Source organism: Lactuca serriola, chromosome 2, assembly GCF_051521515.1.
Source record: "Lactuca serriola cultivar US96UC23 chromosome 2, Lser_US96UC23_V15, whole genome shotgun sequence".
Taxonomy (NCBI): domain Eukaryota; kingdom Viridiplantae; phylum Streptophyta; class Magnoliopsida; order Asterales; family Asteraceae; genus Lactuca; species Lactuca serriola.
In genome coordinates this window covers 221,279,766-221,304,236 of record NC_136409.1, presented here as the reverse complement: position 1 = coordinate 221,304,236, position 24,471 = coordinate 221,279,766, and the positions used below count along the sequence as shown (strand labels likewise).

The following is a 24,471-nucleotide window of genomic DNA, read 5'->3' as shown; positions in this document are numbered from 1 at the left end:
GAAAATATGGAAATGTTTCCATATTGGATGGACTATATCGACATCGTTACGAATAGATAAGATTCTATTAAGAATGAGTTGTCATATGGAACATATGGAAGTGTGTCCATATTAGGAATTGAATATTGAGAAATCTATGATTAGATTAGAAACTTCTATGCAAAAGGATGTTCAAAGAATGTACTTTGAGTGAGAGACATCACGTCTATGGAATTGTTTTGTAACAATCTCCGATAGAGGACTTTGAAATATCATTGGCAATAGTCTTTATGACTTTGGTGCAGTGACATTACGAAAGGATAAGTTGCATAGAATGTTAGAATCTAGCATATTCTATAAGTAACAAGAATTTGATATTCTTTAACTTATGGAAAAAGGATTTGGAGTTGAGAAATGAGAATGATTGGAAATGTGTTCAATATGATCTATTTCACAAAGTAAGAACCATAGGTAAACATTGTGTGCATGCTAGGAGCATGGGACAAGTGTTGTAATTCAAGTAAGAAGTTGATTACCCGAAACGACAACTAATGAGTAATCAATATGGTGATAAATAAAAAGTGTTTTATTTATGCTCAAAGGGTTGAGGCCATATGGGATTAGTATTATTCTTGCGTTTCACATTTGCATGTTTTGACTTCCAGAATAATTGAGTTTATTAAGAATAATCGAATTATTCAAACGGGCCACAGTCGTTCATATGTTGGAAGTAGATATGAATGAAGACTGTCGTGAATTGGTGTGTGGATTGTCTAGAAAAGTATTAGACATAAGCAAATGTTTGCTGCAACGTTCATGAGTGCTTATGAATATGATTTGAGCATTGGATTAAACCCACGCTCACTTGGATCACTCCATGGATTGTATCACGAGTGATTGGTGAGACGATAACATATTATATTCTTGAAACCGAGATGTGTGAGTTGTATCTTGCAAATCGGTTGCACATTGATAATATGTAAACGCACCACTAACTTGGTGTTATAAAACATATTGTTGTGTGTGATTCGGTGCGTGAGTACAAGCGAGCATTGTATCAAAGTTTATCCGTTCCTTTTATCCAAAGTAGGATAAAAGCGATATCTTTGGGCCCCTCGATGGTTTTGTGATGGCAAACGTAAATGCTCGGTCGGGCTAGGGCTAATTTGATTTGTTCAATTAGTCAGTCGTCATAAATCGGGAATCGAGATATAGTACAAAGAGAATGATTTGAAATCATATCTCATATGATATCTAGAATGGAGGAATATATGATCCCTTATCTAAGGACACGCGTATCTGATAGGATCAGAGTTGACAGCGGCTTTGGAAAGCTACAATTGCAGATCAGGATCTGAAGTCATACGCAGAATAGTTGTTAGACTTATCCAAGTGGGAGACTGTTGGATTAGTGTCTAAGTCCATAACTATTTTGGTATGTACTTGACCCGATGGTGCATGGTCCTTTTGGGTTGCCTTCACCAAAGCAACTTGATTGGAGAAATGAATAAATAGAGAGAGAGGTTATTATGATTTATTAATATGTTATAAGAATAATATATTAAAGGAGAAATCATATTTGTTTAATTAATATTGGTCAATAATTAATTAAGAATTAATTTTGTGATCAAGTGTAACTAATTAAACTAGAGGGGCTGAATTGTAATTATGTGATAGTTACAAAATAAGGTAAGGATTATCTTATAAGTATGGTGGACGAATTTAAGGTTGGAAAGCCTTAGAATTTGAGTATGATAAGGATTCAAGGATTATCTTATTGGTTGCTTAATGGATAATCAACTAGATAAGGATAATGACTGAAACCCTATCTCTACACCTATATAAACAACCCCAAGGTCATGAATTCGTGTATCCCTTCCCAAGAAGTCCCAAATACGAATTCTAACCTCTCTCCTCTCTCCTTATACCTTCTCCACTTGCTTATGGTGTTTGTAAGCCATTAGAGGAGTGACACTTGTGACTCTCTACTTTCCAAGGTCAATTCAAGGAGGAATTGGATTGTTATTGCTATATAACAATCAAGGTATGTTCTTAAACCTATTTACATGTGAATTCTGATTTCCATATGCTAGAATTAGGTTTCAAAGTCTTGGATTCAAAGTATGTATGTGACATCCCCATTTTCACGGCCAGAAAAGACCGATTTTGTTTATGCTTTATAAAAATCAGAGTACTTCATTTTATAAAAATGTTGCGGAATTTGTTCCCAGAAAAACATGGTAAATACGTTATTAAAACATTTTCGATGAAACGTATTTATTTCATTTTAAAACGTTTGGGATGTCATCGTTAATACAGAAACATAAGCATAAACAGAACTTACAATTATTTACACTAGTGATCTACATCTCTTTAAATCTCTCAGTGTATTGTGACTTCATATCAACACCTGTGATAAAAATAAACTGAGTGGGTCAGGTTGGGAAACCTGGTGAGCACATAGGGTTTTCAACCCACAATAATATAATTATTATTTTTAAACATCAAACAATCAACCCAATTACCCATTCCCGTTATCCTCACATTACGTCCCTAAAACATCTAACACAAGGGACCTAGTCAAAGGACTATCATTGGGATGGAGTATATCTGGTGAGCACACAGTTCACACAGTTCGAATAAACACACAGTTCGAATAAACACACAGTTCGGTTAAACACAAAGTTCGAATAAACACCTACAAGTTGCGAGCCTGTTAGTGTTCCACTGGACTGTCTAGAATAGTCCGTGGTCGTCATCTATACTCCGCTAGATGACTAGATCATCAAGAACATCTATAACGAGGCATCTCATTATTTCATTTTATCACACAGCAACTAATACATCTACCCATGTTTTACCCAACACATTTTGTAGATATAAAATACATATACAGTTTAAATCATTGAAAACATGTATAAAACGTTCATCCAGCATAGATAGCAAGTATACAGATAATATACACACACAGCACGTAATTTATATAAAATACTTCATATCTATGTGTAAGTTGAAAGTAACTATGCACTCACCTGAGAAGGTGGTGACTCGGTACTCGGACAGCGCTTCGTTTACTTTAAAATAATTTCCTTTGACGAAACCTAGTATTATCACCACTAGATTTTAGTCTAATATTACCGTGACTAATTATTAGTCTTATTATTATTATTATTATTATTATTATTATTATTATTATTATTATTATTATTATTATATAAGCGTTTAAACAATACTTTCCAACTACTATGTACAGACAGGGGCCAAACATAAAACACCGGAGGGCAGGACCATTTTGGCGTATAGCACTTCTGAAATCCAACAACCCTATGCGGCCCTTTAAACCAGATTCCCCGTACCGCGAGTAGTTAAAAGATATTATAACGACACTTATATAAGTCATAATAATAGCCCAAATATTTATTATAAATTTATAATAACAATACTAATTTTAAATATAAACTATATTTAAAATAGGGTAAACATAACTTACTTTCAAGGGGATTTTAGCTAGGAGTCGGGCTCTGCAGGGGCAGAACTTCGTCGCTGAATCTTTCTAAGAAAGATTCGTGCAGCGCTTCAGCGCTCACCTTACTATACTAAAACTACAGAAAGAGAAGTCGAATCACGAGGGACCGAAATGTTCGGGGGATAAGGAGAGAAAGACTCTTGAATCAAGAGAATGGTGCAAGAAATATGAGAGCCCAAGGCTCTTATTTATACTAATTGAATTTTCAAAAACTACCCTCCATAATTACTTAATGACCTTTTAGTTATATAAACAACTAAACACCCCTCTATAATACTATTTTAAATGGATTTAATGATCTTTGTACTAAACTAATGTTGAAAGAACTCAACATTAGTTTTATAATAACCGCATCGTCGATACCTTTCTAATGATATATACATATGTATATATATGTGTACGTATACATGATTTATACTTTATTTTAATACGTAAATATACTACTATAATTTGTAACTCGCTCATACAAACTCCGTTTTTGACGTTATTTATATCCACGCGTAGGTGGAGACATACTCTACAACTTTCGTTTAGACTCCGTTGGTTAATTTTGACTTTATTTTTAAAGTTATATTTTTAACAGGCCAGGACATGATTGGTCCGTTAAAATCTCATAACTTCTTTATTCGATGTCCATTTTCGTCTGTATTTTTATCGTTACGCTACTAATAACGAGATCTTCGATTCTTGTTTAGGTTGTGTCAGCTAAAAATCAATCGATCTAAAATTCGAATTTCGGGCTGTACACCGCTAATCCGAAACTTCGAAAAATCATAACTTCTTCATACGAAGTCAGATTTGGGCGTTCTTTTTATCGATGTTCTTAGTTTAACATATTCTACGACTTTTGTTTAGAGCGCTAAGGCTAAATCTCTATATATCATAAATTTACTATTTACGCTTCCCGGCGCCGTGCCGGTTCCGACGCGAAACTTCGACGGGTCATAACTTTTTCGTTATAACTCGGATTTCAGTGTTCTTTATATGTACGGAAACCTTGTGACATATTCTACAAATTGGTTAAGATTATTTATTCTAAATAATCTTTTTGTCAAAAAGTCGTTTTCGACCCCTATTGCCTCTAAATTGACTAGCCCGGATCTGCGGGCGTTACAATGTACAATAGAGAAACCTAGATCCGAGCTTTAGGGTTTGTATGAGCACATAGGATGTCTTATGACCAAAAACCCATCAGAAGAGGTACCTGAAACCAAAACTGTAAACTGTAAGCACGAAGCTTAGTGAGTTCCCCCATCGTACAACATACCATGCGATCACGTAACATACATACTGCCAGGCTATTCTGGGGTGCTTGACTACCCGGTGCGGCCATTCTGGGGTGCCGACTACCCGTGTCAAGCCATTATGGGGTGCTGACTACCCATCGGTCGTAACAACCGATCCTCGGGGACTATTTCACCCCTACTGCTACTACCACATATATCATATTAGGCCAGCATATAAGCATATCATCACATACTGTTAGACATAGTTGGGGTGTCTGACCTACCCTTCGGTCCTAACGACCGAACTCTACTACCATCACATATAACATATCATGCCAGCATATAACATATCAGGTAATAGAAAACCTAGATGATATCACAAAGACAATCATCTAACATATAACTCCTACTGGTGGGCCGACATTGTGGTCGTAGACCCACCGCTACTGGAAGGTAACTCACCTCAAAGTAGCTGCTGATTTGAGCGGGAACTGACTGTCTACTGTTGCTACTATTCTGGAAGTCCTCTGCTATAATTCCCACAAAACGTTCAATCAAACACTGCTAGTTGAACCTAGGGTAAAATGACCATTTTACCCTTGACCAGGTCAAAGTCCAAGTCAAATTCAACTTCCAGTTGACCCGACTCGCCGAGTTGGCTTACCAACTCGTCGAGTCCCTACCCATTCGATTGTCCTTAATCCCACCTCTACTCGTTGAGTTAGGTATTGACTCGACGAGTTCTCCTTCTAAACTGAGGTCCAAAGGTCCTTCATCCTACTCGCCGAGTTGCATGAACAAATCCTCGAGTTCATCTCCATCCGAAGAACACCCCATGCTGAGACTCGCCGAGTTGTATGAACAGCTCGCTGAGTCTGTTCTTGAGGTAAGAAGATGGCCTTGGACTCGCCGAGTCAGGGCATTGACTCGCCGAGTCCCTCCATGGGTGAGTCTGGCTTCCGACTCACTGAGTCCCCCCCATGACTCACGACTCCACTCATCAAACACGAAAAAGGGGAAAACTCGGGGACTCGCGACTCGACTCGCCGAGTCCGATGAACGACTCGCCGAGTCGTTCACATGCAATTACTACATACTCGATTTTGCTTGAATCCAACTCATGCCATACATAGATCTGGGCTCTTAGGGTAGGTTTTACACGTAAAGTTTCCAACTTTACGTGTATACATGCATAGGATGGGGATTTAAGGCTTAATAAAGGCTAAAATGGTAGATCTAGGACATTCAAGCCATTTACTTCCATAAAGGCCATGGATCTGAGCTTCTAGAGCTCAAACATGCCTAGATCTAGAGGTTAATTAACTCATTACCATCCCTAATCCATAAACAAGCTTGGAAATGGCTCAAGAAGGACTTTAATGGTGCTCTAAGGGACTCTTAGCATAAAAACAGAAGGAAACTGAGTTATACCTCAAGGAATCTCTGAAATAACACCAATATATATGGCCTCCTTCTTCTCCTCTTGATCTACCCTCCTTTTTCTCTCAAAATCTTCAAGAAATCACACCAAAACACTTCAATCTCACAAGAAACGGGGTTAGGACGATATAGGGAGCTCTGAGGGTGAAGGAGTCGGGCTTGGGGCGCATAAGGTTGGTTTAAATAGGGTGCAAACCCTTGAAATTAGGGTTTCATCCAGACAGCGGGGACTCGCCGAGTCCAGAATATGGACTCGCCGAGTAGCCAACTTAAACGTGCTTAATAACCCGGCTCTACTCGACGAGTTGGGCCTACAACTCGCCGAGTTCAAGGCTAAAAATGTAAATTACTTAGATAGGTCATACGTACCAGGAACCAGGTGCTACACCTTCCTTCACATGAAGGTAATTTACATTTCATTTATCACATACTCTATTACTAGTTTACTACCATTACAAAACCATCACTCCCTACACCTTCAAATTGATCACCCTATTAACCAATTACCACTCAAAATGTCATCCCATTCTTTTCATATTATTCGTTTCCAAATAAGTTAGCAGTGAATCTATCCTGAATCAGTACATCAAGGGTAGATATGGTTGTGCCAATGCGGATTTTACGACATCTGAATTAGTACATCGAGGTTGAGAGTATATATGTTTTTTTACCACATTCATGTTTATTGGGTAAGAAAGCAATATATATAGAAAGATTTTGTAACCCTTTTATTCTTGTTCTTGATAGATAACCACCCTATAATTTTCTTGATCGAAGTGCATCATGAAGGTAAGTTCACCAGATTCCCTAGAAGGAGGTATGCAGAAGGAAAAGTTTGCATCATTGACCTACCAAATAATGATGATTTTTCAATCCATGAAAACAGACTATGTAGTGGAATAACTATGTCATCATGCACCATCAGTCATCTACTATCAATTTTGGATACTTGAGTTGATATAGATTTTGGGTTAAAAGCATTAGTGAATAATTAAGATGATCGTATCCTATCTAAGTATGTTGCTGCAAATATGCTTATAGGAGTGTATGCAAAGTATGGGTTAACATCCTTATGGCTTATTTCAAGTCTTCTTGTTAGAATTCAAAGCTCTTCATTGGATGGTGTCTTAGGCTTTCCCTTTGTGATATGGGGTTTTGGGTAGAGCTTGCATATATATATATATATATATATACACACACACACACATATATATATATATATATATATATATACATACATACACACACACATACATACTGGTATAGTCTTCATTTATAGGGTTGTGTGAGCTCCCATTGTATAGAATTCTAGTCTAGTTCTAGAGAGATAGAATAATGTAGTAAGCAAGATCATGCTTCTATATTTGTCGCACTTTCTCCCATATCTATACAATCGGGTCTTATTGATTATGCATTGATTCTTTAATTCCGTAATTGTCATCTTCATTGTGATCCTACACTTATGTTAATTCCTCTCATGTGATCATTAGAGAGTTAGATGAGAGTGGGGGAATTCCTCTTCATAAAAGTCTATAGGAAGTAGAGGGTGACAATGAGATGATGGTTGAGAAGAATGATTGAGATGGACAATTTGACATGGTGCTGAGGGGTAAATTAAGAAGTACAAGGACAATGTCCAATAGATAAACATCATCTTGAAACAAGAAATTGGTCTTTCATGATATTGATAAATAAAAAGGCACACAAGAACTAATACACATGGATAACCAAGTTATTGATGAGAAATTTCTTGTCGACAATGAAGAGTTTGTACAAAATTTTCAAGAATTTGAACCATTATTTGGCTAGAACTCATATGGACGTAACATGGGAGAGCCATATCTCAAAGGAAGAAAAAGATGAAGACTCGAGTAAGGATAATTAAGCCATGGATGATGAGACCAACTTTGTGGAGGAAATAAAAGTATGTATGACTGATTTCCACAACACAACTGACATGAATGCATAATGGGTAGGGTTTCCAACAAACCAACCTAATGTAGTTGGTAATGCATATACATGTATGTTTGAATATATAGAGTATATATTAAATGATTATTGGGAGTATGTATATGCTTTAGAAATAAAGATAAGGGGAGAACAATGCTTAAAGAGCTTTCTAATGAGAAGACATGTGTACTGGGTGCAGTTCAAACAGCTGATTTTTATCATGGGAAAATGTTTGAATTGAAGGTAGATATATATTCGATGTTACTTGGAGGAAATGCTTCAACAATGGCATAATGTAAGGACATGAAAGGGTCAATGTGGAGGTCAGCGAAATAATTGAGTTAGTATTTAAAAAATGGTTTTGTTGATGTTAATGAGCATATCTTTAAGAAACTTGACACAATACTATGATTGCTTTTGTTGGTGTTTGTTTAAGGATGTACTAGGTAAGTGGTTATGTTTAGGAAAATATTTGGTCATCTGTTTGACAAACATTTCATGGTATCAAGTTTTGTTAAAACAGGTAATGTGGCACCGTTATTTTAAATGAAAAACTGGAAATAGTATGTTATTTACTAATGAGTCGTCTTATTAATTTTGTTGTGGTGATTTTGTTGCAATGTTTGGAGTTATTTACCATTATGATAGAAGTACCATGTAATGCGAAATAAATATGAGATTTTGTCAACATACAAAGTCTGGTTCCTTACTTCACTAGTACGTAAACAATGAAATTTACATATGACATGCCATTTTGCAATAAAAAACAATGCTTTAGAAACGCCAAAAAAAAAAACATTCTCTGCAACCTAAAATAAAAAACCCCAATAATGTTTGCCACTGATTCCAAACAAAGACAAGTAGCAACAACACAACCCAATTAAGAATGAACCCCAACTTGAAGTTTCTTGAACCTCTTTCAGCTTGATCAACCATTGCTTCCGGTTTGTCAGTTCTTATCAATAAACCAAGTACAATGGCCATGGAATTAGGATACACAGGAGGGTTCACACATATTGTAAAATGACAACTTGATTTATTCATGTTCAAAAAATAGAAATTAGGCTGTCGACCAGAAGATGAAAAAATCACTACTTTATGTGAAGAAATTACTATTAATGGACAACCATAGAAATATTTGGCCAAATTTTTGTTGGTCATGATGTATGAACTACTACTAATCTACCACAAAAACATAAAACCATAGTTGATTCTTATTTTTGAACATGAATGACTCAAGTGTGAGCCACATGTGTAACACCCATAAAATTTACGCCAAATTTAAACTTTTAATACTAACAAAGAGTCAAATAGTAATTGTTTTTACAAAACATTCCCAATTCTTTTATCATCAGAGTGTCCCAGAATAGATCATGAGGATGAGGAGCGGTACGGTCACGCCTTTTCCTTCCCTCGCTCTCCTGAAGTACTTGAAACAATAAACTGAAAACTGTAAGCCCGAGGGCTTAGTGAGCTACCCCTAAAATACCAATACCACACTGGAAGAAACCATAGCCATAACGATCAATCAAACAACATACATACTGGGCCATCGGCCGGACTGGTCCGCCCTACTGGGCCTACAATCTATCTGAATCTATCCCGAGCCTTCGGCATGACTGGTCCGCCGCGAGGGCCTACAGTCTCCCCGGACCGCTCAGAGGGTGTGTTGGCCTTCAATACAAAGCAGGACCGCCTCAACCCAACTAACCATGTACGCATACTATCATATATTGGCACATACACATAGCAAACATATCTATCTCATTTACCATCAATCATAGAGTTTCACTCGTAACTGGAGCATCGACCTAACAGGTCACTAACATACCAGTCCTTACAGATCATAAAAGCATAACATACTATCTATCCTGATTTCGATCTAACAGATCAGAATCATATGTAGCATACCATGACAACCGATCTAACCGATCTCTAGCATAACAACCATCCTAAACAGGATGAATTCTAACATAGCAATAACATAACACCCATCCTAAACCAGGATGAAATCAAACATTGCAATAACAAAGAAACCATCCTAAACCAAGATGTAAATCATAAAGGGCCGGCCTTGGTGCCGTAGACCCTATCGATATAGTGAGGATAACTCACCTCGCAGATGTCGATTCGAAATGCAAACTCCAACTATCGGATCACTTGACACCGGCTCCACCACCTATAACCATAGCACAATATACTCATAAGTTCTTACTCTTATGAGACACCCCATAACCTCTTAGTGATTCCTGATCAAGGTCAAAACCCTTAGTCAAGGTCAACAGTCCATGTTGACCTCAACTCGCCGAGTCCATGGAGCACATTCCAACTCGCCAAGTCATCGGAGTGACTCGTCGAGTTCCTTCGAATCCTGATCAATCCTTAACGCCACCCGTCGAGTTTCCTCCTTGCAACTCAACGAGTACACACGCATGCATATCCTAGGGAAAAGCCATCTGACTCACCAAGTTGTTCTTCAACTCGTCGAGTTTTATGGCGATCTTCATCGCACTCGACGAGTTGTTCATCCAACTCGCCGAGTTCAATGACCATCTTCATGTGACTCGCCGAGTCATCCTTGCGACTCACCGAGTCCATCCAGTCCTCTTTCCATACAGACCTGTTTTGAGCCATGCAACAACTCCAAATCACAGATCCAAGCTTCTAGGGCATACTTACCACGTAAAGTTGCAAACTTTACGTGCATGCTGATGGGTTTTGGTCATAAGACATCCTATGTGCTCATACAAACCCTAATGCTTGGATATAGGTTTCTCTATTGTACATGCTTTGAATCCAAGACTATAAACCCTAATTATAGCATATGGAAATCAATATTAACATATAATTAGGTTTATGATATTACCTTGATTGTTATGTAGCAATAACAATCCCAATTCCTCCTTGAATTGACTTTGGAAGGCTTAGAGTCATAAGTGTCACTCCTCTAATGGTTCACAAACACCATAAGCAAGAGGATGAAGAGGAGAGAGGTTAGAGGCTGCCCAAAAAACATGTGAAACCCTAGCAAGAAGCTTAGCCACGTTTTTGGTCCTTAAGGGATCTATATATAGTGAGGCAATTAGGGTTATCTAACTTGGAAACCCTAATTTGGATGCTTAAGCCCTAAGCAACCCATGGAGCCTTTTTCCATAAGGCCTTGGACGATTTCATATGGGCTTCCCCCATAGAATTCATCCACCTTATAATAAAAGGCAATCCATGGCCCAAATTGCAATTATCTTATAATTACAATTCCAGTCCCTTAAGTTTAATTAATCTCTTTTAGTCACAAAACTAATTACCAATTAATTATTGACTAATATTAATTAAACAATATGATTTCTCCTTTTATATATAATTCTCATAATATATTAATAAATCATATTTAATCCTTTCTCTCCATAATTCATCCTATCAAGTTGCTTTGGTGAAGGCAACCCAAAAGGACCATGCACCATCGGGTCAAGTACATACCAAAATAGTTATGGACTTAGACACTAATCCAACAGTCTCCCACTTGGATAAGTCTAACAACTATTCTGCGTATGACTTCAGATCCTGATCTGCAATTGTAGCTTTCCAAAGCCGCTGTCAACTCTGATCCTATCAGATACGCGTGTCCTTAGATAAGGGATCATATATTCCTCCATTCTAGATATCATATGAGATATGATTTCAAATCATTCTCTTTGTACTATATCTCGATTCCCGATTTATGACGACTGACTAATTGAACAAATCAAATTAGCCCTAGCCCGACCGAGCATTTACGTTTGCCATCACAAAACCATCGAGGGGCCCAAAGATATCGCTTTTATCCTACTTTGGATAAAAGGAACGGATAAAATTTGATACAATGTTTGGTTGCACTTACTAACCAAATCACACACAACAATATGTTTTATAACACCAAGTTACTAGTGCGTTTACATATTTTCAATGTGCAACCGATTTGCAAGATACAACTCACACATCTCAGTTTCAAGAATATAAGATGTTATTGTCTCACCAATCACTCGTGATACAATCCATGGAGTGATCCAAGTGAGCTTGGGTTTAATCCAATGCTCAAATCATATTCATAAGCACTCATGAACGTTGCAGCAAACATTTGCTTATGTCTAATACTCTTTTAGACAATCCACACACCAATTCACGACAGTCTTCATTCATATCTACTTCCAACATATGAACGACTGTGGCCCATTTGAATAATTCGATTATTCTTAATAAACTCAATTATTCTGGAAGTCAAAACATGCAAATGTGAAACGCAAGAATAATACTAATCCCATATGGCCTCAACCCTTTGAGCATAAATAAAACACTTTTTATTTATCACCATATTGATTACTCATTAGTTGTCGTTTCGGGTAATCAACTTCTTACTTGAATTACAACACTTGTCCCATGCTCCTAGCATGCACACAATGTTTACCTATGGTTCTTACTTTGTGAAATAGATCATATTGAACACATTTCCAATCATTCTCATTTCTCAACTCCAAATCCTTTTTCCATAAGTTAAAGAATATCAAATTCTTGTTACTTATAGAATATGCTAGATTCTAACATTCTATGCAACTTATCCTTTCGTAATGTCACTGCACCAAAGTCATAAAGACTATTGCCAATGATATTACAAAGTCTTCTATCGGAGATTGTTACAAGACAATTCCTTAGATATGATGTCTCTCACTCAAAGTACATTCCTTTGAACATCCTTTTGCATAAGAGTTTCTAATCTAGACATAGATTTTCAATATTCAATTCCCTAATATGGACACGCTTCCATATTTTCCATATGACAACTCATTCTTAATAGAATCTTATCTATTCGTAATGATGTCGATATGGTCCATCCAATATGGAAACATTTCCATAATTTCCATATGACAACTCATTCTTAATAGAATCTTTTTTATTCATAATAATGTCGATATGGTTCATCCAATACCATGCTTCCAACTACTCACAACCGACCAATCCTCGTTGAACTTTGGATTGTCCTTTGATAGTTGTTTAATTATTTTAGCCAAAACCAATTCTTGTCCTTTTTCCTTCTAAATGCGCTAGACATTTGGAAAATTTTAGAATGGTTAAACATTAAATCATTTGCAATCGATCCTATACCCGAAGCGTATGGGACACGACGCATAATGTTTTATTTGCTATGTTCTCAAAATTCGAATTGTGAAAAGGGATGCCGTAATCATAATCGAAATTTTAAGAACACACTATGAACCTTTGACTAAATTTATTAACATTTCTCAACCTAATCCTTTAGATTTGAAATGAAGCATAATATTCTCTCCCTTAATTATAGCAAAACAACTTTATAACCCTTACTACTTTGCAAGGTATAACTCTTGTTTTCTATAATTAATATTGCCATCTTGCAATACGTGCCTTAATAATCATACAATCATAACATTTATGCTCCCACTATCATGATGATTATTATAAAACATAACACTTATGCTCCCACTAGCTTCGACATGTATTCATAAACATCTTAACTTTCAGAAAAAAAATGCTTATTGAATTTCTTAAGTTCATGTTTCTAATACTTAGTGCTTTGATAATCTTTTATCAAGGCTTCTTGAACACTTTTGCCTTAGATAGTTCATATGTGTGTCTAAACAATTTAAGACTAATTGCTAAACTTCACAATTCAAATTATGGAAAGGGATACCGTAACCATAATCGAATTTGAGAATGCAATTTAACAATCACTATCTTCTTAAAATCTTTCTTGGTGAAAGCATTTCCTCACAATCATTTTCATGAAGGAGGATATCATATGACACTTAGATTTAAACGGTGTATGTGTTCCTATCCATGTGAATTTGTTAAAACTAAAGTTTACGACAAATTCAAACTCATATGGACCGAACTTTCTTAATCTTGATTTCTTGCCTTATGGTAGCACAACTGCGCACCATGTCTTCCAAGTAGTTAAGCAGCTCACCCTTTCCTATCAATGTACCTTTCATTGATTAAGGTGCTTTGCCTTTTATGCGTTCAAAATGAGAACTCATAGAACTCACATGCATAATTAACTCGATTGGATTGGCACAGAATCAAAATAATGTCAACACGATAGGTTGTAAACCTCAACTCGTGTGCTAGTGATGATCGATAAGGTTTATTTGATTTGTTCTTGAAACCTTTCAAGACTATTAAGACTCCCACTGACTCCTTGACATATACAATTCTCTTGTCAAAACATTTCTTGACAAACAAATATTCAAGAGTTAGTGTAGCTTTTATCAAAACTCTTCATAAATTGGTCCTAGTTGGTCTTTGTCTTATCCAAGACATCACAACTTTCCACATTTGATGAATGTTACAAACCTTCTTAATACTTTTCAGTCAATGTCACAATCTTAACTTTAAGACTTGTTATTGGGACGAAGTATGATTGACTTCTTGATTTAACCATTTCTTCAATCCTTGATTCCTCTTCTTAGACATACAATTGTACTAAGACTCACTTAGAGGATCAATTGAGATATGGTTCTTAATCACTAAGACCTATCATAAAGCATAAAAGCTACTCTCCCTTCTTCTTAGAATGGAGAAACTTTTATCTTTCTGCCTACTTGATTCTTCTTATTCGTTCTGCTATTGATCTTTTCAATCAATACTTAATCTTGTAAGTATAATCATATTTACTAAACTTTTAGTAAATCATGACGAATATCATGTTACTCTTATGGTGGACTTTGATCAACACACAACTTTGTGTACTCGATCTCCAAGTCCTTCACTTGACACTTTGTCAATGAATTAGTCTAATTTCCAAATATGAAATTTCTCATTCATCGTGCAACCAAGTTGCATGATTCCAAATTTCTGTCCAATTGAAACTTGGGCGATGAGAAACTCTCCCTATTTGGTAAACTCTCGACTTTCCATAAATAACATAATAAGAACCAAGTCTATTATTGCTAATAATAGAAATATTTTAACATCAATTTTTCATACACGCCATTGTAAGGATAAATAAAAAATCAAAATTTATTTTATGCGGAAAAATTTGTCCTTACAATGCAACTCATTGAAAAACTTATGCTAATACATCTTTCTTACCAATCTAATTCTAACTCTAAGTAGTAGCTTAAGAATCTAATCTTCGAGAAATGCGATCGAAATCCATTCCTTCACGGTTAGATTCTGCTTACTTCTTCCCTTAAGCTTCCTTTCTTTTCTTCGATCCTACAAAACATCAATTGTAATCTTATCACATTATGTATTAAGAACCTAGAATAGAAGCTTAAAAGAGTTAGTTAATGGATTTTACCTATATTAGAACCATATGTTTCGACTCTCCCATCTCTTAGATCTCTTAGGTAAATGGGGCAGCTTCGTCTCCAATGCCCTTTCTCTTGGCAATAAAAGCAAATTGACTCTTTTGGAACATGACATGGAACTTCTTCAGACATTGCCTTTCTCTTGTGATCAAAATTTTCGATCATAACATTTCTTTCGTTGCCATTGTCTATATCCATAGAGGTCTCGAAGGCAGATTCACCAATCAACTTTGCTTTTCTATTGTGCCAAATCATTGTTGATTCAGCAGCAATAAGCATATAGGTGAGATCTATATGGGTCACGTCATAGTTCATCATATAGTACTCTCTTACGAACTCACTATATGAGTTAGGAAGTGACTGAAGAACCCAATCAACAGCCATTTCCTCACAGACAACGGATCCCAACATTCTTAACCTATCAATGTGTGACTTCGTCCCTAGGACGTGTGCACACACCGGCTTTCCTTCTTTATGTTTACTTGCCAAAAGGGCTTGAGTGATCTTGAACTTTTCAAGCCTTTGAACTTGTGGGTTAGGGAGAACAATTGGAGGAGGAGGAGGAAGTGAAGCATGATCTCTTGTTCCTCGATCGAATCGTGGAATATCATCTTCATGTGGAATGCTTGTTCCATGGGATTTGAGAAGACCATAGTTGTCAAACTTTGACATCTACAAAACGGGAGAAAACGAATTCAATTTAGTTGATTGATTGAGTCCTTAGTAAATCACCCAAATGAGATACTAAGGCTAGGACCCAACATAATATTCTACAACTCGGGAGAGGGATGCCGTAACCCTAATTGCAGAATATTTGAAGGTAAGTGAATGACGATTCACTAATTTCCACCACGAAAAACAAAAAAGAAATTTAAGTTTTAAATCTATGAAAACTCCTAGATCCTTTGAGATTCATTGAACGTTTCAATGGCATGTTTAAATCTCGATATGCCCCTCTTGTTTGTGACTGGGATGCCGAGGATCACAAAGCGGGTGTGAATAACCATGCAAACTTACATGGTGCCCTTACATGTTACAGTCACCTATTCGATGTGCCGGTAAACCACACACGCTCCACCGAACTATGACAAACATTGAGTCACCCTTTGCTACCTTTGCTTAGAACCATTTAGTGTGCCGGTAAACCACACACGCTCCACTAACGTCTTCGCAAGGGCACAAAGTGTAATTTCATGGAATTGCATCAATTCACTTTTGCCTAAGTAACTAAGTTTGGGAATTTAATGAAAACATTTAGTTACTTTTATACTTCATTATACTTAAAATGGAAGGTTTCGTCCTATCCTACCCGTTCGGCTAACGACCCTCCACTAGTCAAGAGTGTGGTGGGTAAGAGTGGATACCCATTCAATCGCCATTTTATAGGCAATTTCCTTAAACACCCCTTATTAACCAGCTTCGTGAATGAGGCCTACTAACGGTAAGATTGACTTTTACTCATACATATATATAATGTTAGACTTTTAATGTTATATATAGTATAGGGTGTATTTTATACTTTTAAAATACTAGGTGGTCTAATTTAACAATTATACTTTTAATTCAATTAAATTGTAAACCTAAACTTTTATGGATTTATTAAATATCTATTAATTATACACCTTAATTAATTAATAAAACCATAAGGGTGTGATATGAACTTTTTCAAAACTATACTAGAGTTCTAGAATTTAACATTCCTAATTAAACTTTTAATCAACTTTTAAATTCCAAAACTTGAGGGCAAGTTTTGAAACATTTCAACACATTAGGGTTTAGAATTTAAATATACATCAAAATTAAACTATTAATCAAAATTTAAATTCCAAAACTTGAGGGCAAGTTTTGAAACCTTTTTCAAAACATTAGGGTTTTAACTATTTAAATTTCAAAACAACAAAACTTTTGGGTTCAAATTTAAACTATAAAACCTAAAGGGCAAAATATGAAACTTTTCATAACAACAAGGATCAAATAACAAATAATTCAAATTAACATTTAATCACATAATTATCCATATTTGATTTACTTAATGATTTCTTGCAAAACAATTTATCAATTTAGTTAAAATAATTAATCAATTATCACATAAGGAAACAATTGATAAATATCTTCAATTAGATCAAAATTATAGTCAAATATATCATATAATTGGATTAATATTGATCTAAAATGATAAGGTAACTATCCCAATGCAAAAACAGCAAGAAATCGCGAAATACTCTCCATCTGACGAGTTGACTCGTCGAGTCAGGCTTGGACCCGTCGAGTCTGCATGGACTCGGCGAGTCCAGCCTCCAGAAACCCAAAAAACGAATTTTCCAGTTATACAATGCATCAATACAATTGAAATCAAGCTAGGCTCTGATACCACTAATGGGTTTTGGTCATAAGACATCCTATGTGCTCATGCAAACCCTAATGCTTGGATCTAGGTTTCTCTATTGTACATGCTTTGAATCCAAGACTATAAACCCTAATTCTATTGTACATGATATTACCTTGATTGTTATGTAGCAATAACAATCCCAATTCCTCCTTGAATTGACTTTGGAAGGCTTAGAGTCACAAGTGTCACTCCTCTAATGGTTCACAAAAACCATAAGCAAGAGGATGAAGAGGAGAGAGGTTAGAGGCTGCCCAAAAAACGTGTGAAACCCTAGCAAGAAGCTTAGCCACGTTTTTGGTCCTTAAGGGATCTATATATAGTGAGGCAATTAGGGTTATCTAACTTGGAAACCCTAATTTGGATGCTTAAGCCCTAAGCAACCCATGGAGCCTTTTTCCATAAGGCCTTGGACAATTTCATATGGGCTTCCCCCATAGAATTCGTCCACCTTATAATAAAAGGCAATCCATGGCCCAAGTTGCAATTATCTTATAATTACAATTCCAGTCCCTTAAGTTTAATTAATATCTTTTAGTCACAAAACTAATTACCAATTAATTATTGACTAATATTAATTAAACAATATGATTTCTCCTTTAATATATAATTCTCATAATATATTAATAAATCATATTTAATCCTTTCTCTCCATAATTCATCCTATCAAGTTGCTTTGGTGAAGGCAACCCAAAAGGACCATGCACCATCGGGTCGAGTACATACCAAAATAGTTATGGACTTAGACACTAATCCAACACATGCATGGTTATAAAGTCTCCAAATGTATATTTTAAGTTCTTAATGGAGCTTCTAGTCCAAGAGGGACTTCAACCACAACCAATACAACAACTTTATGATTCTAGCATCCAAAGAGGGTCCAGATCTGAAGTTACAACTTCAGATCTAGCCCATAGCTCATCATCCCAACTTGAAAATCCATAAAAAGCCCTAGAACTCAACAAAAGGGAAGAAAAGGAAGTAAGAATGGCACTTTGATACCTTCAAAAGATGCTAGCTGAGGCAAAAACCGCTTCCCTCTCCTTTCTTGCTTCAATTTCCTTTGCACCCTTAGCTTCCTTCCTCCAAGATCCTCTTTTCCAAGCTTCAAACCCACACCAAGGCACACACACACGAATTAGGGTTTTAAGGGCTCTCAAAGACTATAAGGAAGCCCAAACGAGGTTGAGGCTCCTTTAAATAGGGGTGCAAACCCTGGAATTTAGGGTTTCATCTGCCAGCTCCTACTCGCCGAGTTCCAATAGTGGACTCGCCGAGTAGGTCACTAAACACGTGTTCTCACCCCGCTGCTACTCGATGAGTAGGTCGACCAACTCGTCGAGTAGAGCTTCATCCAGAAATTCTTAATTAATTAATACCTGAGGATCGGGGCGTTACAACACGTGGTTGATTTAACTACTAAATTTTAGCATAAGTTAAAAAGCACAAACCGAACATACAACAAAATGTACTAAGGGGCTGTTTGGTAGCATCTGGAAGATTCATATCTGAATGATATAGATGTTTGGATAATGCAGAGGCTCTTTATGAACATGTATCTTAACGATAAATTGATGTTTGGTTAGGCTTGTGAACGGCTGCCTCTTAACAAGAAAAATGACCATTTTAACCCTATAAACTATTTTTTGCATAAAAAATAAACTCCATACAACATTCAAATTAGATATCGTACAACATCCAAATATGTCATATATAGATCCTTAGATCATAGTATAATAGATTTTATAAAAATATATTGCAATAAATCAGTTCAAACAAATTTGATTGTCGGGTTTCGATTGAAACAAGTTGATTGCAATTCTAAGATAACTCATCACGATCTTTGTTGCTATTGTTTACTTCCAGTGGCATTGCTCCCTACAAAAGTTGAGAATCAAAAGTAATAAAAAAGTGTTGTTAGAAGAAAAGCGAACATATATTTTCAAATTGTGAACCAAACACAAATAAGAAACCAAACCTAAAGAGTACAAGTATACAAATCACATATGAATCCAGTTGATTCAACAAGTAAAAGACAATAAACTCATTAAATAGGAAATAGTTCATAATTTGATTATGGGTAAAAATCATCCGTAATTAACTTCAATCATCAAATCTTTAACATACATTTGACAATAAACTCTTAAATTTGAAAGAGAGATATGGATCCAAGCATCGATCCATATATACATATTAACTTATTCGATTAGTTCATTGTTATTTGATGAACATCAAACCAATTTGATATAATATTGAGCAACATAAAAAATGATTTCACAATAATGGATTTCACAAAAATTGATCAACCAAACACAAGAAAAAATCGATTTCAAAAAATTGATCAACCAAACATAAGAACAGGTTTTAGGTATTGAGAAAATCGATTTCACAAAAATGATCATATAAACACAAGAACACAGAAAAATTGACCAGAAGGATGCCAAAAGAAAAAAACAACCATAACAAGACATATTAGAAAACTTACCAGCGAAGGGGTAGGCGGCGAGGAGGGAGGCGGCGAAGGCGGAGGTGGAGCGGGGCTACCGGAGGTCCGATGGCAAGGTGAGAATCGGCTGGAAAAGAGAGAATGTTGCACGATGGGAGAACAACGGGGAAGAAAAAAAAGAGGCGGATGTTTTTTTAGGTCTAAGGGTATTATTTGGAAAATTTTTCATCCAGACTTGTCAACAACTCTGACCGATCAAGACCCATTTCTTTTATATCGGACCGATTAAGAGGTTAAAAAAATTCCAACCAAACGCTCTGAATCTGAAGGATTCAGAGTTAGCCTCTTTATGGGATCATTAAAAGGCCAAACAAACAACCCCTAAGCAAAACTAACTCAAAGTTTAGTGTCTTAAACCTCATTTTCTTACAAACAAAGGACCAAATTTGCACTTTTCACTTTATGTTATTCGGGAAGAAGCCATTGCCTTGGACTGAGAAGAAGCCATTGCCTATTTGCCGTTGCGCGATGGCTGCTGCAACTCCATCTCTCCTTATCCTCCACCCCCGCCTCATCCTATTTGCCACTACTCTCCGCCCTAACCCCCTCATCTGCCACCAATTCTCCCTCCACTCTCCCCCTCTCAGCCGCCTCCCTGTTCGCTTCGCTCATAACAAACACCACTCCTTCTCCACCTCCCCATTAGCCACTGCTACCCCTTTGTCTGCCGACAATTCTAATGTCAATGAAACCACGCGTGCCGGTCGATCCGGTTCAATCTCCTCCCCACCACATCAGGTCGTCGATTACTCCCAAAAAGTAGACGTTAACCCGCCCAAAGGCACCAGAGATTTCCCTCCAGAGGAAATGCGCCTCCGCAATTGGCTTTTCCAGAACTTCAAAGAGGTTTTTATCCAATACACTTATTTCTGTTTTTCATCTGACACTGTTTAGTTGATGCTCGAGTAGATTATTTTGGTAAAGGGAAAGAAGGGTTTGGGATATTTGTTTGAACTTATTGATGATGTAGTATCTAATTCAAACCTAGTACTATCCCTCGATTTGCATCTGCTCGGCATATGTTTCTGTACATGTATTCATATCTTTTAAAACTTATGCTAACTGGCTGTTGAATATTAGGTTTCACAATTGTTCGGATTTGAAGAAGTTGACTATCCAGTACTAGAATCAGAAGCTCTATATATAAGAAAAGCAGGGGAGGAAATAAGGGACCAGGTTTGGTAATTCTTTCATTCTTGTTGCAGTTACCTCTGGTTTGACATATTACTTTTCTAATTTTCACAAGAGATGAATCTGGGGCAGAATCTTTTTACATGCAAATTATTTCAGCTATGTGAAGCCTGAATTGTGAAATCTTTACAATAGGAATGCAATGATAGAAATTTGAAATGACACAAAGATTAGGAGCAAGTCAAGTGTATTATAATCTACAAGTAAAACCTAAAAAAGATTGATTTGTGTAATTGTGTTGAATGTTGATGGATGATCTCTCTCAACTTTTATGATGCAGCTTTACTGTTTTGAGGATCGAGGAAATCGCAGAGTCGCATTGAGGCCTGAGCTTACTCCTTCTCTAGCAAGGCTTGTCATACAAAAAGGGTACTATACCACTATTATTGTGGAGAATTTCAATCTCTTTAGGTGTTTCATGGTTTAAATTTTAAACAATATGAGGCATGTGTGTAGTTATTTATTGTTATTTTATGTCCAGAAAATCTGTAGCCCTTCCAATAAAGTGGTTTGCTGTTGGACAATGCTGGCGTTATGAAAGAATGACTAGGGGAAGGCGTCGTGAACACTACCAATGGAACATGGATATAATTGGTGTCCCTGATGTAACTGTATGTTCTTCATAATCATTAACCTCAAATGGTATTTTAGGTTTCATTTGAATGTTCATATCCATCTTTCAATGTTGATGTCTAATAAGATCATCTGTTTGTTGTTTTCCTTGTAATAGGGAGAAGCTGAGCTTATCTCATCTATTGTTACATTTTTCAAACGGATTGGGATAACTGAAAAAGATGTTGGCTTCAAGATATCTAGCAGAAAGGTCTGAATACCGAGTATATGTAATGCAAAACATTGAGTATACCAAGTTTTTTAGAGAAATTTATTTCAGGAAAGTTTCACCTCTTTTAGTAAATATGTGCAGGTTCTACAGGAAGTGCTGAGTTTCTATTCGGTTCCAGAATCTTTATTTGCCAAAGCTTGCATCATCATAGATAAGGTTAGTCATATGCCTATGTCAAAATCTAAATGCAACACTTGTTATTTTATTTTAATAAAATAAAATCTACCAGTAATGTTGGAATGCTTATGAATAAATAACAATGATTTGTGTTTATATTGAAAAAAAAAGATGGGGAAAATACCAATGGAGGAGATCAAGAAAGAGCTGGAGTTGGTTGAGTTATCAAAAGATGCTATTGAGGATCTACTTCAAGTTCTTACCATAAAGTCTTTGACAGAGTTGGAAGGTATTGTTATTAAATATTTATTTATTACCATGAACAATAAAAATAAAAAAATTTGGTGAATGAGTGACATACATATGTTGTATATGTTGTTGACAGAGAAACTTGGAGGCACAGGGGAAGCAGTGAGTGAGCTGAAACAACTATTCTCACTTGCTGAAAAGTTTGGTTATTCAGAATGGATTCAATTTGATGCTTCTGTTGTTCGGGGTCTAGCTTACTATACTGGAATCGTATTCGAGGTCAGATTACTTTAATTTTTTTTTTTTAATCTCTCAATCTGATTATGATTGTTGAATACTATGAAAATTGTTTGTCGGAATGCAAGGGTAATATGGTAATTTTCAGGGATTTGATAGAGAAGGTAAGCTTCGAGCGATATGTGGTGGTGGGCGTTATGATCGTTTGCTTTCTACTTTTGGTGGTGATGATCTTCCTGCTTGTGGCTTTGGTTTTGGTGATGCTGTCATTATTGAAGTCAGTTACTTCAACATTTCATTATGTTACCATTTTTTAAAAAAAAAAAAACTTTGAATAAACTATTATTATTATTATTATTATAGCTGTTGAAGGAGAGAGGACTGTTGCCAGAACCCCCACTTGAAATTGAGAACATTGTTTGTTCGTTGGATCCTAATCTTCAAGGTGCGGCTGCTATGGTTGCTAGTGTTCTTAGGGGAAAGGGTCAGTGTGTGGATTTAGTGTTGGAAAACAAACCACTTAAATGGTAAGAATAAGCACTTCACATGTGATTTTTGTATCTATTTGTAATAAATTAAGTTGTTAATATGTATGTGTGTGTTAGGGTGTTCAAACGGGCAACAAGAATAAATGCACGCAGATTGATACTTGTGGGAAGTGCAGAGTGGGAAAGAGGAATGGTTGGTGTTAAAATCCTATCAACCGGGGAACAATATGAAGTTAATGTTGATGAACTACAATGAATTTAAAGATTTCTTTTAATGTATCAATTCATTCTTTCAATATATTAATGTTCTCGCTATTTTTTAAGAATTAAATATGTATAATAGCAACTTACTTTCATTCTTTTTACTGTTTATAGAAATATAGTTTTTTTTTTTTTTTTTTACCATTCATAGGGCCTTTCATATGTTCATATTTTCTGCAATTACTGACTAGTAACTGAGAAAATGTCGTATCATTATTCATGTTAATGTTTCTGTGCATTATTGTAGTGACATAAGTTATATATACTAATTATATACCCAAGTGGAGTATAAATTTTTATTATAGATTAAGAATAGAAAATTAATACAGCTCGTCATTTAAAACAAAATCCACAACTTTTATTTAAAATATTTGCAATCGGATGAATGTCTTGTCTCAAAAAAAAATTGTTGGGCTAGGTGTTAGTAGCCTTTTTGCTAATTGTGCCTTTCTCTTTAAATGGGTATTTTTACAAAACCCAAGGACTTTGGGTTAGAGTTGTTAAGGCCATTCAATGTTTATATTGATTGCTATGTACTTGCGAATAGGAATTCCATTTGGGTTGATACTCTTAAAGCTGTCAATCAGCTTAAGAATAAGAGGGTTGATCTTCTGCAGTTTTGTATTAAGAAGACTGGTGATGGGTCTTCTACTTTTTTTGGGAGGATTCTTAGGTAGGTGGGGTGGGGTGTCCTTAAAAGGTCAAAAATTTGAGGATTTTTAACTGGTAATTGGAGAATTAAAGTTTGGTCA

The 24,471-nt window shown here is 36.0% G+C and overlaps 1 protein-coding gene across 1 annotated transcript; it reads left to right on the top strand.

The window, feature by feature from the left end:
- Positions 1 to 20,755: 20,755 nt before the first annotated feature.
- Positions 20,756 to 23,817, top strand: HRS1 (Histidyl-tRNA synthetase 1). Its single transcript, XM_079027000.1, has 11 exons — positions 20,756 to 21,178; positions 21,413 to 21,508; positions 21,804 to 21,892; positions 22,005 to 22,134; positions 22,254 to 22,346; positions 22,449 to 22,523; positions 22,656 to 22,773; positions 22,870 to 23,012; positions 23,119 to 23,247; positions 23,334 to 23,497; positions 23,576 to 23,817. Exons 1-11 carry the CDS (start codon positions 20,801 to 20,803, stop codon positions 23,712 to 23,714), a joined length of 1,554 nt encoding a protein of 517 aa, XP_078883126.1. The 5' UTR covers positions 20,756 to 20,800; the 3' UTR covers positions 23,715 to 23,817.
- The last annotated feature ends 654 nt before the right edge of the window (positions 23,818 to 24,471 follow it).